Source organism: Spea bombifrons, chromosome 5 (assembly GCF_027358695.1).
Source record: "Spea bombifrons isolate aSpeBom1 chromosome 5, aSpeBom1.2.pri, whole genome shotgun sequence".
Classification (NCBI taxonomy): domain Eukaryota; kingdom Metazoa; phylum Chordata; class Amphibia; order Anura; family Pelobatidae; genus Spea; species Spea bombifrons.
Genome location: NC_071091.1, coordinates 25,651,041 through 25,666,512, shown reverse-complemented (window position 1 = coordinate 25,666,512; position 15,472 = coordinate 25,651,041). Strand labels below are relative to the sequence as shown.

Sequence of the window (15,472 nt, the reverse complement as noted above, 5' to 3'; positions counted from 1 at the left end):
TATGGTAGCCAAGAGTCACATTTAAAATATATATATATTTATTGAATGATGTATCAGAATTTCCTCTACGCATTTGCTCTTTTCCCCTGCTCGTCAGCTATTCTCTGGCTTATGTGAGGGTTCAGGGGGTCTAATGAGAACCCACGAGCACATCCACAGAAAGAGCTCCCACTGTTTCAACGCAATGCTTAAAGAAGCCAAAACTGGCGGGAAAAGCCCACAGGGGCGAGTATGGGGCTCTACAGCTTCAGTATTTTCACCAGGTAAATATATATTTACTTGCTGGGGCTCTATGGGGTATTAGACTGCCCATTTAATCAGTAAATATCCCCATGCTATATTATCCTATGGCTACATTTTTATTTTTAGAACATTAAATGTCCCGGAGAATAATATTTTGTTAATTAAAGACAACAATTGTGATTTGGATGTTGGAAAGTAAGATGTTTCATGTAATAAAAATAACACACACAAATCATTAAAGAGCTTTGAGAAGCTGCCTAACCATCTGCTAAATTGCACCAGGGAACTGATTGTAGCCATCCTCGGAGATACAGAACTGTTATTTCAGCGTTTATAATTGTAAAACTCCTTTTTATTGAAACACATTATCTGCCAGGACACCTTGCTCACCCGCAAAAATGTGCAAACAATTTGGGAAAACAGCCAATAACCCATTATATGTACATTTCAATGCACTCATTCGATACCGCTTATTTCTATAGCCAATTCTATTTTTACTCTATTTAACCCCTTAATGACAAAGCCCGTACATGTACGGGCTCAAAATGCATTGTTTTCAATGGGTTTTGAGACCGCCCATTGTCCTTAAGGGGTTAAAAATGTAATACAATGACAAGAAAGCAAACTTCTTTGTAAACGGTTGCCGATGACATTTTATATATAAGATTGATTTTTTTTATGTTTATTGATGTAAGTTATCCTTTTTTTTTAAACAATAATGGAAAGCACAATTTCTTTATAATGCAGTATTGTAATGGCTGTGTGTATTATGTTGGCAGCGATTCTCTCTAAATATGTTAGGTTATAAACATAACCATTAAGCATTGCAATATGGTGTCTTCATATCAGGAGATGGGGTGCGGGAGATGAGAGTAATATGTGCACAGTATAGATAAAATCATGAAAAGGTCAGAACAGTTTTCTAACGGCAGAACATTTGATGCGTCTTTGTCTTTTCTTTTAAATAGTGAAAAAAAGAACCATTTAACCGTTGTGCTAAAATGGATAGGTAAAGAATATAACGTCATTATATTTACTTGCAGTCACTGAAATGAGGAGTTAAGAATATTACTATATTGTTTAAGAAGCAATAATAGCCTGTGTTGCGCAAGCTCAGTGTCATTAGCCTCTTAACTGACAACGCCATCTTCACTGAATAGAGAATAGACTGCTTTAAATAATTGTAAACCCACACATAGAAATATATTTGCGTTATTCTGTTATTAAATGCTAACATTAGGACAATAATTGCTTGGTTTTTACAGTGTCTAAATTCTTTAACGTTCCCTTAAAGAATGTATGAGATTCCTAAATCTTTCATCTATGATGCATGTGTTGTATGGGTCTTGAATTCTGAAGATATGTCCAAGAAGGTAAAGAAATGGTAATGTTCAACCTTTATAAGGCAGTGTCCTTCATGCTTTTTTTTTGCAAGATTAGTCTCTGTAGATGAGGTTATGGTTTGAGATCAGCCACAATTTCTATTATATAGAAGTAGACAAGGCTGAGAACTGATCTAAAATAGTTTTTCATCTGATATCTACAGAACGCATAACAATAAGTAATACAACGTGGTCAATGGAAAATTAAATGTAGGTCATAATATGAAGTACCCTGTTTTTCGATGTGTAAAATGTTATTGTTTACTGCTTATTTACATGATACCTAGGGAAAAATACACTAAAAACATCCAAAATATTACACTACATTCTTTTCAGGAATTATTCAATTGTAACTCCTGTAATGGTAAATCACTTCTGATTACGATTTTATTTTATCTAAATCCCATGTGGCAAACCATGTCGACTTGTGTCAATGGTGGGAGTTCATGTGTTTCATTGGAACCTAGAGGCACCATAGTGTACAGTACATGGGCTGACTACAAGGGTAATAGAGATTCCCCCACCTGGCCGTGGATCTATGGCACGCTGGGGAGCCTGATCGCTCAATAGAGTCTAGACCGGAATTCTCAATGAACTATGCTGGGCCAGTTCAGTCCTTTTGGCAGAAGAACTTTGGTGGATTTTGCCTAATAATTTAAAAAAACGTTTACACAATCCTTTCTTTAAAATCCTGCTTTGGTGAATACACTCCTCTATCCCAGCCAATTCCATCAAAAGAACTCCGTAATTTTCATCCTGTGACCATTCCCTGGCCAACCCCATCTTCATTAAATAAGATTGCAAAAAACATTTTGAGTGAATCAATTGCGTTTTAGAAATAAGCAGCTATTAATTACTTTGTAAAACATTATGTCAATAGACTAATAAAAAACACAATTCATATTATCCTGGAAGTTATTTACCTAGTACCTAGTACTACACCTTTTGGCCGGGCCATAGGGTTAAATATTGGGAAGTGTCTGTATAATTAAGGAGAGTTAATCATGTATTTGGGCTAATTCTAAAATCGAAAACTAGTCAGTTCCTTGCTATAGCACCTTGAAGTTACCTTATATGTTGGACCCTGAACAAATGCCAACAAACCTCTTATTTAGGTTCCCCATGAAAAATATAGATTGCTAATTTGGTGGGAATCCAGGAATCTCAGCCTTTTAATTGAAATAATTCTCATTTTGACAGTATTTCAACTGTAAAAGAACATGCTGAATTGCTGTAATTGAATTTGTGCTAATTTGTGACCTGTTAAGTGATCGGATCGCTGTGTGCAGTTTTTTTTTTTTTTAATACAAAATTAGCTCCAAATTGTAGTATTTATCCGGTAACTTAAGAGACCGGCACAAATAATTTGATATAACGCGAATGTATAAAGTGTTCATCATTTAACATTTGTAGTATGAAATGTGGAATGGCTACAGCTTACCATTTCAGTGCATCATCTCTACCGTTAATAATCTAATTTTAAGTGCCTTGCAAAAAGGATAATAACATCAAAGAACAGGGTTTTCCTCTTAGAAATCTAGCCCATGTATGAATCACTAAATTTGATGTAATTATAGACAGAGGGGAAAGCAGAAAATGGCATCATATTCAACCAAGCTTTTAATACATGAGGGTTAAGGAAGCCAGAAAAAAATCCAGGGTTATTTCAAGGTTAACTGGAAGATGTGTGGCTACTATTTTTTTATTTATTTATTTTTTAGAACATCTCTGCTCGTTCATCAAAAAATACCTAAAGTGACCCAGAAAGCCATTCTTGTCCTAATTATGAACTCATTACAATGCACCAGAAGTGCTATTGGACATACATGTTATATGTGTAGCATGTGGAATAACACCGCCTATCTAAGACGAGTTTGGGAATATTTAAATATTCAGTCCACTAGGGACCTGTCAATTGAAACAATGGGAGAAACAGTGTATCAACTTTATAAAGAGCAAGCGTGTAGTAAAACACAAGTGTTACTTAGCTTATCATAGCTTCCTGCGGTATCTGGAGGGGTCGTAAATGGAGCCTGGATCCATATGTAGATAAAATCAGAAGGTTTCTGGAAATCTCTTTCCCAAAAAATGTGTAATCTTTAAAAAAGGTATATAGAACAGCAGGTCTCCACAAGAAGGATAGATCTTAAAGATTTATTGTATCCATTCAAAAGTTCCTGAAAACCATCCATACACAAACATGGCCATGCCACTCCAATAATTCCATTTGGTTTTAGCAATTTTGATTTGATTTAGATTTGTTTCTGTTCACCCACTTTACATTTTGTTAAATGAGAAATAGAAATGTCTATTTTTTAAAGCATTCTTGCTTTACAACTTTTGCACAGTATAATATATATAGCGTAAATATATTTAAAAATATTTATAAATAAAAGATAATATATATATATATATGTAAATATATATATATATATATATATATATATATGTGTGTACATATATAAAAAACGTACATTTAAACTTACATATATACACACAAAAATGAAATTTCTTGTAACTGTCATTTTTGTATTACCGTTTTCCTGTTCAATGCACATGAAATTGCTTGAATTTAAGAATGACTGGTTTGATTAAGGTCATGGATTATTCAAAATCCAGTTCCTACATTGTTATTTCAGAAACGCCTTTAAGACACAGACATGTTCGGTAATGTCCAACTTTGCCGGCACATAATCACTCAAAAATGGCAGGAAATTGGAAGCAATATTTGTTTTTAGTATCTGACTGTATTGCAAGATAAAGCTTGCAGGGGAAATAAATCATTCGGCACATATTTGCATAATTCCCCACAATATATTACACTGTAAATGAAATGGTATTATTTGTGAACACAAATAGAAGAATGGTAAACATGTATGGATTGTTGTAGAATTAGAATGCATGTCTTATATTGCCATGTTTTCTAAAGAAATCCTTTTATTATTTCTGTTCCTAGGGTCATTCATCCACATCGAAATGACCCTTTCTTGCTATCAAAAGTGGGATTTACCAGACATTAGCTATATTTCTTGGATGCTCTGCAGTGGAATATTTAGGCGTTGCTAGGTTCTGTGGATAGGGTGGCAATTTTCCCACAAACTTGTTCCAGAATATGGATTAACCGGTAACTTCCCCCAAAGTAAAAACCCCACAAATTGTAGACTACCTTAAAATGTTCCATCTGGTTTTCACAAATGAAAAAGAAGTGGTTTTAGGTGATGACACCACAATTTGTTAAGGTAGTTAAAATGTCCGGCAGCTAAATCAAATTGTAGCTATCTCTAAACTGCTTTTGGGTGGTTTCATTGCCTTTGTATGTCATTTGTGTGTGTTGTTTGTGTTTTTCTGCTTATTCATTTCTATTGTGCCTCATTGTGTATGTTTTCTGTGTTTTTCCATGTGCCCTAGGGCTTTTTTCTTTCAAAGTGTAAAACATAAGATGGGGTTTACTTGATGGGGCATTGTACCATTTACGTAAGCATAAATGTCCAAAAAACTGCTATCTGCTGTACTAAAAATGTTAATGCAAAATATAGGAAACTATATTATATATAGGAAACTTTCTATATTGATTAAGGTCAAGTATTTTCAGTAACAAGATCACTTTATTGTAACAGAATAAAAAAAAATCCATTCTCCAGCTGCCTAAATATGCACTGTGTTGGCAGGTGGCATATCCAACGATAGAACATTGCAGCAACAGACATATATGGTACAACAGAAGTCACAAATTTGGATAGACCAATTACTTGGATAGTGTTACCCAGCATGTGTTATAATTTGTAGTGACTGGTCTAGTGTTAGCCCAAAATGCCCAATTGACTAAACCTATTGATAGGCAATGGAGATAGGCCTGCACATGAACAAAGGCACATTAATGCTATTTATAAAAGATGATTCGGATGCAGTGGCTTTATCAATATATCAGCATGGACCTATAATTGGTTGCATTGATCCATTTTTACATTTTGCATAAGGTTTATAAATATGCCTTATATCGTCTAAACAATCATATAGATGGAGCACTACACATAGCCTCTTAAGCGCCAGATAGGTGGATAATGCATTTCATTTGCCTTAAGCTATCAAGGTTTATACAGGAATGTCTAAAGGTAAAATGAGAGCGTAATACATTAAGCTGAGCTTTCTTTTATACATGGCATTACTAGAGTGTGAGGAGAGCAAACATAGGATAGATTAGTCTTCCTTGAAGAAATGTGCTTTCATTGTCAATGTGCAAACACACAAGGTTTGAATTGGACGGTTCAAAGAAATGACTTAGAAGGTAAGGGCTGTAGGATTTTAAGAGGCTGTACATGCAGAAATCATGATTGAATAAACTCAAAGAACTCCAGATTAAATGGAAAACAGATATGAGATATAGATGTAAAAGCAATACATAACTTTAAAGATGAAGTCAAGAAAAGGTTGAAAGAGGATAAGCAAAATAAGTTTTACATTTTAAAAAAGAAAGTTTTGGTAGAAATATTTTTGTTACAGAATAAGAGTTATTGAAATTGCAGTTTTCATCATATGGAAAATATGGTGGGAAAATGTGGCCTTTATTTTTTTTTAATCCAATATATATATATACATATATTTAGCATCTGTATTTTAATATATATTATAATACATTTTAAAATATGTATACTAGAAAATGGCACCCAGCAAATTTAGTAGCCAATTATTTTTGACATCTATAATAATTTAGGAGAAAGGTATAGTTAAAATGATACCGTTTATTGGCTAACTGAGAGTTTAATTGCGAGCTTTCGAGACCAAGTTGTTAGGTACCTTCCTCATTAATTCATTTACTAATAATTTAGTAAATGAATCCGTTATTCTATGTTCCCACTACATCTACTTTTAAGAATATATCCAAATTAAACTCTCTGAACTCCTATACCAGTACCCAACCATCCTACCTCCAAGCCCCTTCTCGCTTGCAGGATGAAGCCTCCATCACATCTTTCACCGTTTTCTTGCACTTGTGTGCATAGCCTGACTCCACTGTAATATAACATAATGCTGTATTTTCAGAAGATGGGGTAAGAGAAGTCTCATCTTCTCAGCATGAAGGAGTAGCTTGGGGAGATCTTCTGTTCTTCCCTACAAGATAACAGCTGAACAAGATTCCCAGAGCCATGGGCAGCCACCTAGGGCATCCGATCCTTTATTGTGGATGCATATAATCATTGCTATTTAGCAGCATTAATCTTTTTGTCTCTTCTTAAAGACACCATATGGTCAACTTATTTATCAGCAATTAGAACTGATAGAGGCAAAACACATGCTGTTGTATTCATAACAGCAGACAATAAATAACATACGTGTGCACTCCTGCTGGATACATATTGCTGTGTACTACCCTTTCACAGAGTGTTGCCATGTGCTACAACATACTAAGGGTGAAGATTTGTGCCCAGCATGCAAGCTCCCTTTAATTTTTTTCGAAAACTTCTAAAGTTTCTAAACTCTTTAATAGTTCCTTCATTCTCATTCCATACAACATGATGATATAAGGAGCAGCGCAACTCCTTCAATTAATTTGTGAATTGCCGGTGCTATCATATATTTGATCCAGGTTGCATAAGGTAATTACTGTATATGACTCAAGCAACTGGGAAATGAGCCCAAGAAAGAATCCTTGATCATTTTCTTGAATTACATTTCATGTTGCATCAGGTACAGTTTCAACTTATCAAAGCTATGTGTAGACATTAATCCATTAAAAATGTCAGTTATATATATTGATGAACACGGCATTTGGCAATGAATTTGATAAAACATTTACAGAATAGAGGACTCTTCTTGACCTAAATCTTGTATATTTTGATGAAAAAAAATAAAAACCTCCAGTAGGGTGACCACATTTTGTAAATGTGATTAATGGGCAGAGGTTCTGCTTAATAGGAGCATATATGTTATAAAAATAAAAAAAAAATAAAAAAATTCTATGTGAACAGCATTGTACAAATAATTCAACAGATTTTCAGGCCTAATTTTTTCTGACTTGGCCTAGGGTAGCATGTCAAGGGGAGGTAGCCCTTCTGTCACAAACCTGGGGAAGGACTGCTCTTTTTCACGATTATTCTTCCTGGTGCAACATTTTACCCAGCACCTCAAAGCGCGTCCCCAAATGCCCTGATGTTTCAGTCTTGCTAGTTATTACCTTAAAAGAGAATACTGCATGTAGGGAAACAGCATTAATCCTGGTGTGTTTGAACGTGACTATTGATGGTAAAGTCTAAAACCTAGTCTGTTAAGTCATTCCTTGGTTGTATTCAGTGTTGTGACCATCGCAATGGCATTACTTAGGTCTGCAGAATTTAAGATGGTCTTAGTTAATACTAGTAGATCGCTAGTGATCCACGCAGAGAAGTCTGTTATTGAGTGGGTGAGATTTCGAGATAGGAGAGGCATGCAGTGTGTGGGACTGCGGGGAGAGTTGAAAGTCTTCCCCCGCTTGGAGATTAAGACACTACTATAAAAATGCTGAAGTGCTGTCATACCTGAAGCAAATTTCCCTATGATATAAATAATATGTTTTATCATATTATTATTATCACGTTATGTGTACACGCCATTTGATAACAATTTGCATGATTTAAATTATTCCAAATGGAAATAAATACAAATCTATAGCCTGTAGATTACTCCACTTATTATATGATTATACTTATTAAAGCTCCTGCTGTAAGTACATCTGTTAACACTTCATACTTAGAAATATACATACATATACATTACTCTGTAGGTTTTTGAGACTTCTAGTAAGCTAAAAATGGGTTATTTATTTGATTTTGTCAATGTGTATCTCGGAGAAGCATACAATTGTATTTCTCTCAAATGTGTTTAGAATAGCAGAGAATTTTATTGAATAATTTTGAAAGACATGGGGCATGCATGAAGAGTACTACTGAGGCTTGTGCCAGCAATACACAAACCTCCATGGTGTAAATCAGCCAGTTACAAAGGAGATCTTTGATCTTCCCAACCAATTTGTTTAATAATCTGAACACCAGGGGGCCGATTGCCCTGTAGGGGGCCACCCGCTGTCCCGGGCCAGCTGCCTTAGGCCTAGGCCAGAATACACAGCTGTTTCTAAGACTCGTGTTAACCAATGCCAGCTAACCACAAAGTACAACTACAGATGTTCCATGGTGGCCCGTATGTAGTTCCAGAATTAGAAATCGAATTGTTTTGAAGTGCAGCTCATTGTTTCATTTATGTGTTGATTTGTTTGGTTGGTAGCAATTTTAAGTTCATTACACACAGTACTGATTTGGCCAGGGTAGCTCTTACAGTGGAACGAACATCACACAGACCTGTGTGATTGGCACCTTGTGTAAAAACTACATGTACAGAAATGAATGCTGTGCTTGAATATAGTGGCACAATTTTGATGGCAATCCAGTGGACAGGGGAGGACTAACACCTTCTGGCTCAGAGGTCAGGTAAAGCCAAGTGACCCCATCTGCCCCTTGCCCCCCCACCCAGTAACTAACACACACACTAGAACCCATACACATACAGTATATGACATATGACATAACATGACCCTGCCATGTTTTAAGGACTTTGGACCAGCCTACCCTTGCCATTGAATAACCAAGAGACTGAACTGACAGGCTAAAATTATGTTTTCATGGACTGAGATACCAGCCGTTTTGAACTGTGCTAGCTGCATTTCTATTTGATGCCATTGGTTATATAATAGAGAGATATATTTCAATAAAGAGATTTTTTTCAGAATAAAATGAAAATAATTTCACTGCTAGAAAGCGACCCATACAAACATTATTAGACTCAAAAATCATATTTAAGATTTTGGGTACATTGTGCTACAAATAATTTCACATTTATGATAGAGCTGTTCTCAACTAACAAAAACTGTCTTTCTACATAACTGCAGCAAGAAATTATTTCACAGCACAAAATGTGACTTTAATAGTTTTATTGTTGTAATAACTTCCAAACTATGCATTTTATATAGATGCACAGATAACATTTTTAGCTTGGATACTTACCAAGTGTTCCAACATGTGAGGATCATGAAATTACCTTTTTTACACGGCTGTTTTGAGGTCTTATTACCTTTGACCATGTAATGTAGGATTTTGATCTTTGTGATATGCTTGTGGAAAGACATTGGCCCATCTATCAGGACTGACCTGTGCAAATATGAGCTGTTATTTCAAAATATTTGGCTGTAGCAGAAGGCAGTTTGTTCATTGACCAGCTGGAGAGCAGTAAAAGAATGAGTGTTTGCAGGCAAAAGTATGGTGGTGGTTCCTTGCAAGTTTGGGGCTGCATTTCTTCAAATGGAGTTGGTGATTTGGTCAGAATTAATAGTCTCATCAATGCTGAGAAGTACCGGCAGAAATGTATCCATAATGCAATAGCATCAGGGAGGCATCTCATTGGCCTTAAAATGATTCAGTTGCATGACAATGACACCAAACATGCAGCCAAAGTAATTAACTATCTTTAGTGTAAAGATGAACAAAGGGTCCTGAAAGTGATTGTATGGCCCCCACGGACTCATCAAGTCTGCCTGGGATAACATGAAGAGATAGAAGCAACTGAGGCTGCTTAAGTCCACAGAAGAAATGTGGCTAGTTCTCCAAACTGTTTGGAACAACCCACACGTCGCGCTGCTTTAAAAACTGTGCAGGTGTACCTAGAAGAAGGCAAAGGGTGATTAGACCAAATATTGATTTGATTGAGATGTTTCTCCTGTTCACTCACTTTGCATTGTGTTTAATGATGTGCTAATAGCGTGTCTTACGTTACATTATTTTTTCACACCTGCCAAAAACGTTTGCACAGTACTGTATAAATACTGATAATGTATGCTACTTTCCCCGCCAGCCCCTGAAGTCACCTCCATGGCCATTCTCCTACAGTAATTATCCCTCTCTTAAGGATATGTGATGATAGGTACAGTCCCCCATAATGTAAATGATCAGGGGTCTCCATTTTAACCAGCCCTTTGAAGAGTGGCAAATCTGGGAGCCCCATCACAAAATAGAGATTACTGCCCCCTGGACCTGAGCTGAGCTAGTCAGACTACACCAGAATACACTAAAGTATCGCCCAAGAGATGTTTGTGTTTTTTTTTTTATATTTTTTGACCTCTGCCAGCACTTTGATAAAACTGTATGAAGGTCATAGAGTGCGGGAAATGTGTATATTGAGCTACTCTTCAATTTTGCTGAATTGCTGAACGTGAGAATGTTTTCTGTGCAAGTGACACAATCCATTACTCAAAAAATATGTCACTTCAGACCTGGCAGATATTTTTTTAATGCAATTACTAGGCACACAAAAATAAGGGGCAAAATATGTCATGTTTGATCCACATTTGCCTTGCAATGTCACATTTCATACTGGTTACTTCATAACATGGCCAGTTAAATATTATCTCCTTCAAGGGCAAAACTAGGTCAGATGAAATGAATCACTTCAGTTTCACCAAAGGGGGAAAATAATATCAGTCACATCAGAAATTAGGATCAAAATAAATTCTTTTGCTACCATGGACACTCGAAGAAGACCAGATGCATTTTATTCTATTTAACGGCGACCTCCAACTAACTTCTAAAGATTCTGATAATAAAAAGTATATTGCATGAGATATTTCTGAGTAAGACTGCTTTCTTATCTCTAATTTCTTTATTGATAGGTGGCACTTGCCAGAGTCCAGCCCTTTCTGCGCTGATTCGTCCACCACTTCCAACTTTGCACCCGCCTTTGGATATTAAACAGTTCCTTCCGTTTGCTTGGGACAATGCAGGGGCCATCAATCTCTTCCCAAACTTCACAGTGGTAAGTAACACTTCAGTCTAATCTGATACTCCTCTGCGGAGTCCCATAACTATATGGGACTTTTCTGAAGCGGATATGTTTTTTTCCGCTATTCCTTAAGAAAAATGGAAATTATAGTATTTTGTACTGATCAAGTGTTTGGTGTTCTCATTAAATATAAAAAAACAATCTACCATAGTATGAATTAACAACTTAATCTAGACTAAACCTAGTGGTGCTGCCAGACTGCTCCTTATTAAAATAAATATGTGAGTTCCTGGGCCAAATTAAATTCTTTGCAGAGGTAGCCAAAATGATCCTTTGATGTGCTGGTTGTGTCAAGTGATAGCTATTGCTGATAAAGGAAATGTCCCAAATCCTGATGTCCTTGATTGATATTGATGCATATTCAAACATGTACTCCATTGATTAGAAAAAGAATAATATTTATACAATGTGTCTGTAAACCAGCTAGCAAATGCATATACTAAAATATACAGATATCTGAAGTTTTGTTAAGTTCAAATTAGTAGAATAAGAAAATTTGTGAAAAACTGGAGACAGATATTCAGTCTATAGTCTTCTGTCCTTGATGGTTATATTTTCCATTTTGGGTTGGTGAGCAGATATTGTGGTGTTTCTGGGAGTAGGCTTAATGGGTTGGTTAACTATTATATTACCTCTTCACCAAAAGACACTAAGGCTTGGTAGTGAATTCTCAAACCTGACCTATTTGGAGAAGACCTGGAAAGTCCGCTGGTTGCCAGTTTGCAACACAAATCTAGTCTAAGTTTCCTTCCTCTGCACTCGCACTTGTTCTCTCTTAAATCAAACCACCCTCAGTGCTTTAATAAACTCTCCATTGTTCGATTCCCTTCCTTATCCAAAACAACCGTCTAAAAACCTTTGCCATCGGTCTCCCTTCCCAAATGACACAAGTCTCCACTACATTCTAGTCTCTCGCAAGCACTCAACACCTCAATGGTCCTGACATCTGCTGAGTCCTTTTCCCAATTAACAATAGTTACCAAGCCTCATTCCACCTGATTTTGTCATCTTGCCATTGCTGCTTTGTGATATCTAATCACAATCATGTGTAATTACTAATTGAGTACTCTTGATAAGGATGTTTTAATATATAAATAAACATTTAGAAGCCAAGTAAAGTCATGTTATTATTTGCGAATAACTTCCTCTTAACAAGCTTTAAATAGAATGAGACTTGAACACTGTACTTTTTTATTTTATGAAATGTTATAATTATCCAAAGCTAATGTTTTATTTTGACTTCTTGCCTATTCTGCTTCAAAGTCATGATTACCAACTACACGCTTCAACCTCACTGCTATAATTATCTATTTGCAATTAGCACTTATGATTTATTTGTCAATATGTAAATAGTGCCATTTGAAATGTTTTAGAAGTAAAACCGTATAATAAAAAAGTGTCAGACTTACAGTGACACATAACATTTACATGCTGCAGATGGTAAGTTAAAGGGATAATATACTAGTCCATGTTCCTCTGCATTGTATGTATGTTAACATGCATTCTTCAACCTATATGGAAAACATGCAACTTTAGGAGAAGCTGCAGCTTCAAAGTCAGGGGTAGGGAAAGTGGCAGATGAATAGGGGGGATAAAAGAACAATTTAAAACACTGCGTTAAAGGGGATATGATAGATGAAGTGTCCCTTAAATATATGATTATATTTTGGTTTCGACTGGCAAAGTTCAAAGAAAAGATTAATGAAATGCTAGACTAAGAGTTTATTGTCTAAAATGTGAGGATCAAAAGCTTTAATGCAATATAAGAAGCTATGTCTTCACTGAGAAGGCTGTTTATAAGTGGAATAGCAGTGGGCATAATACTATCCTTAACCCCTTAAGGACAATGGGCGGTCCCTAAACCCATTGAAAACAATGCATTTTGAGCCCGTACATTAAGGGGTTAACATAAGACATGACCAAGAATGTGTACGTATATTGTGTTAGGTGTCTCCGATGCTTCAGAGCAGTCAACTGCTGAGCAAAGGGTCTAGTATGACATTTAGTTTTAATATTTGATAATTCATAGAAAATATATCTATTCCAGTGTTAACAATAACTGTGACATTTCTAGTATGATGCTCTTCAACTCTCAATTGAACTATTAATAAATGATCACTAATACGAAATGACTGCTGAACAAGAATTTACAGAGCCGAATGTGTATTAGAAGAAAATTCACAGAAAGTATATCCAGGCAGGATTTATTTGTTGACATGTTTAGGCTTAGTAATATCAGAATGGCATTAATATTTCTTGGAGCGTGTTGGCTTCCATAATGGAAGCCCAACCAATGGAATTGTGTAATAGCAGCACTGTTGCACAATGTGCTTTATCTGAACTTTCTATCCACTGTACTAATTTTGGAACAATTTAGCGGTATGAATAATTGCTGAATTTCCATTGAATTCAGTGGATGATTTCCTACGGGAATGACTTGGTATGAAAGAACCACTTCAAATCATCATGGTTATTTTTCGAGCACACATAGCTAAATAAATATTCAAATGCATTCTTTAAAAAGTTATATATAATTAAGATAATGTAGTCTGCTAGTCTCTCATAATGTCAAATTTTCTTTGGAATGCATTTGCATGTAATTATCACATACAATGAAACATATTTAAACAAAGCCAAGCAAATGAAAGAACACATTTTTGTTTCATATTGCTTGCTTTAGAAAATTCTCATTTGTCAATAAAATAGTTGCTTTGCAAATACTTAGCAGTTTATGGCAATCGGCTGGTCTGATAGGGATTTTAAGCGGCAGCTTTATTTATTGGGAATGTCTTAGCTGCAATCAAAGCATTTGGATAATGTTATCCCAGAAGTACCCCTCATAAAAAAAACTCATATGCATTTGCATAACTCAGACGTGACTTCAATTATAGGCAGACTAAAAATTAAATAAAACGTAGTGTTTATTCAGCGTTACGGTTTATCGGATAGTGAGGCAAAATCACAAAAAGTTGTATAGTACAACAAACTTCTTAATATCGTCTTAGAAAAAACACTTTGTGGACACCCGGGAGACATTTCTCAATGGATATCTGACAATATAACGGCTTTAAACGGAATATGTTGGTCCTCCCCACGACCATTACCTTCCCGAGTGTCTGGTAACCATCAAATGTTGTTAGGAACATGTTTCAACATTGTTTCAACGGTATAATATTACACAATGTAATATCTTCTTAAATAGAATTAGCCATCCTGTACATGTAAGTAATTACATCAGCTCAATACCAATAAAATAACCTTACCAAAATAAAGTTCAAGTCAAACCATTTGAAGACTTGATCCCTGAAGTATCTCTCACAAAAAACGTGTGTGTTAGTCAAGCTGTTATGCTTAGGAAGTATTATTTTAGTCATTTTAGAAAACAATGGATGTGGTAGATCTAAAGAGATCCAGGGAGATCATTTCCAGCCATTCCCAGCTATAACCCATGGATTATTTTCTCCACTCATGGTGGAGGCACCATATCTCTGTTCCATGATGCAAAATATATATTGTATGCTTAACCTAAAAAGTACTAATAAACACTTGGGAGGTAAACAGTTTATACTTAATTACTTGACTTGCATGCAGGGCCGGCCCTATAATGGGGCAGACTGGGGCAATTGCCCCAGGCGGCACTTTAGAAGGGGTGGCACTTTGCCGCCCCAAGCGCTTTTTTTTTTTTTTTTTTTTTGAAGCGGAGGAGAGAGAGAGGGGGGGCACCGAGTGGTTTTCGCTTACCCGCTCGGCGCCCCTCTCTCTCTCTCTCCTCTGCGGCGAGTCTCCCTGTTCGGTCCCGGTGCCGGCTTGTAATGCAGAGCGCCGGAAGTGACGTCAATTTCCGGCGCTCAGCATTACAAGCCGGCACCGTGGCAGAGCAAGGAGACTCGCCGCAGGACTGTTTAAAGGTAAGTACCGGGGGGATCGTAGATTATGGCGTCGGCGAAGTTTAAAATGCCGCCCCCCCCGGCGTCGGCGGGGGGGGCGGC

General features: G+C 36.3%; 1 protein-coding gene across 1 annotated transcript in view; it reads left to right on the top strand.

Moving 5' to 3' along the window:
- Nucleotides 1-15,472, top strand: part of ZNF385D (zinc finger protein 385D) — a 111,077-nt gene that overhangs the window by 14,977 nt on the left and 80,628 nt on the right. The window contains exon 2 of the mRNA XM_053466004.1: nucleotides 11,314-11,456. Coding sequence (XP_053321979.1) covers nucleotides 11,314-11,456 — 143 coding nt within the window. The remainder of the gene's footprint in view (nucleotides 1-11,313; nucleotides 11,457-15,472) is intronic.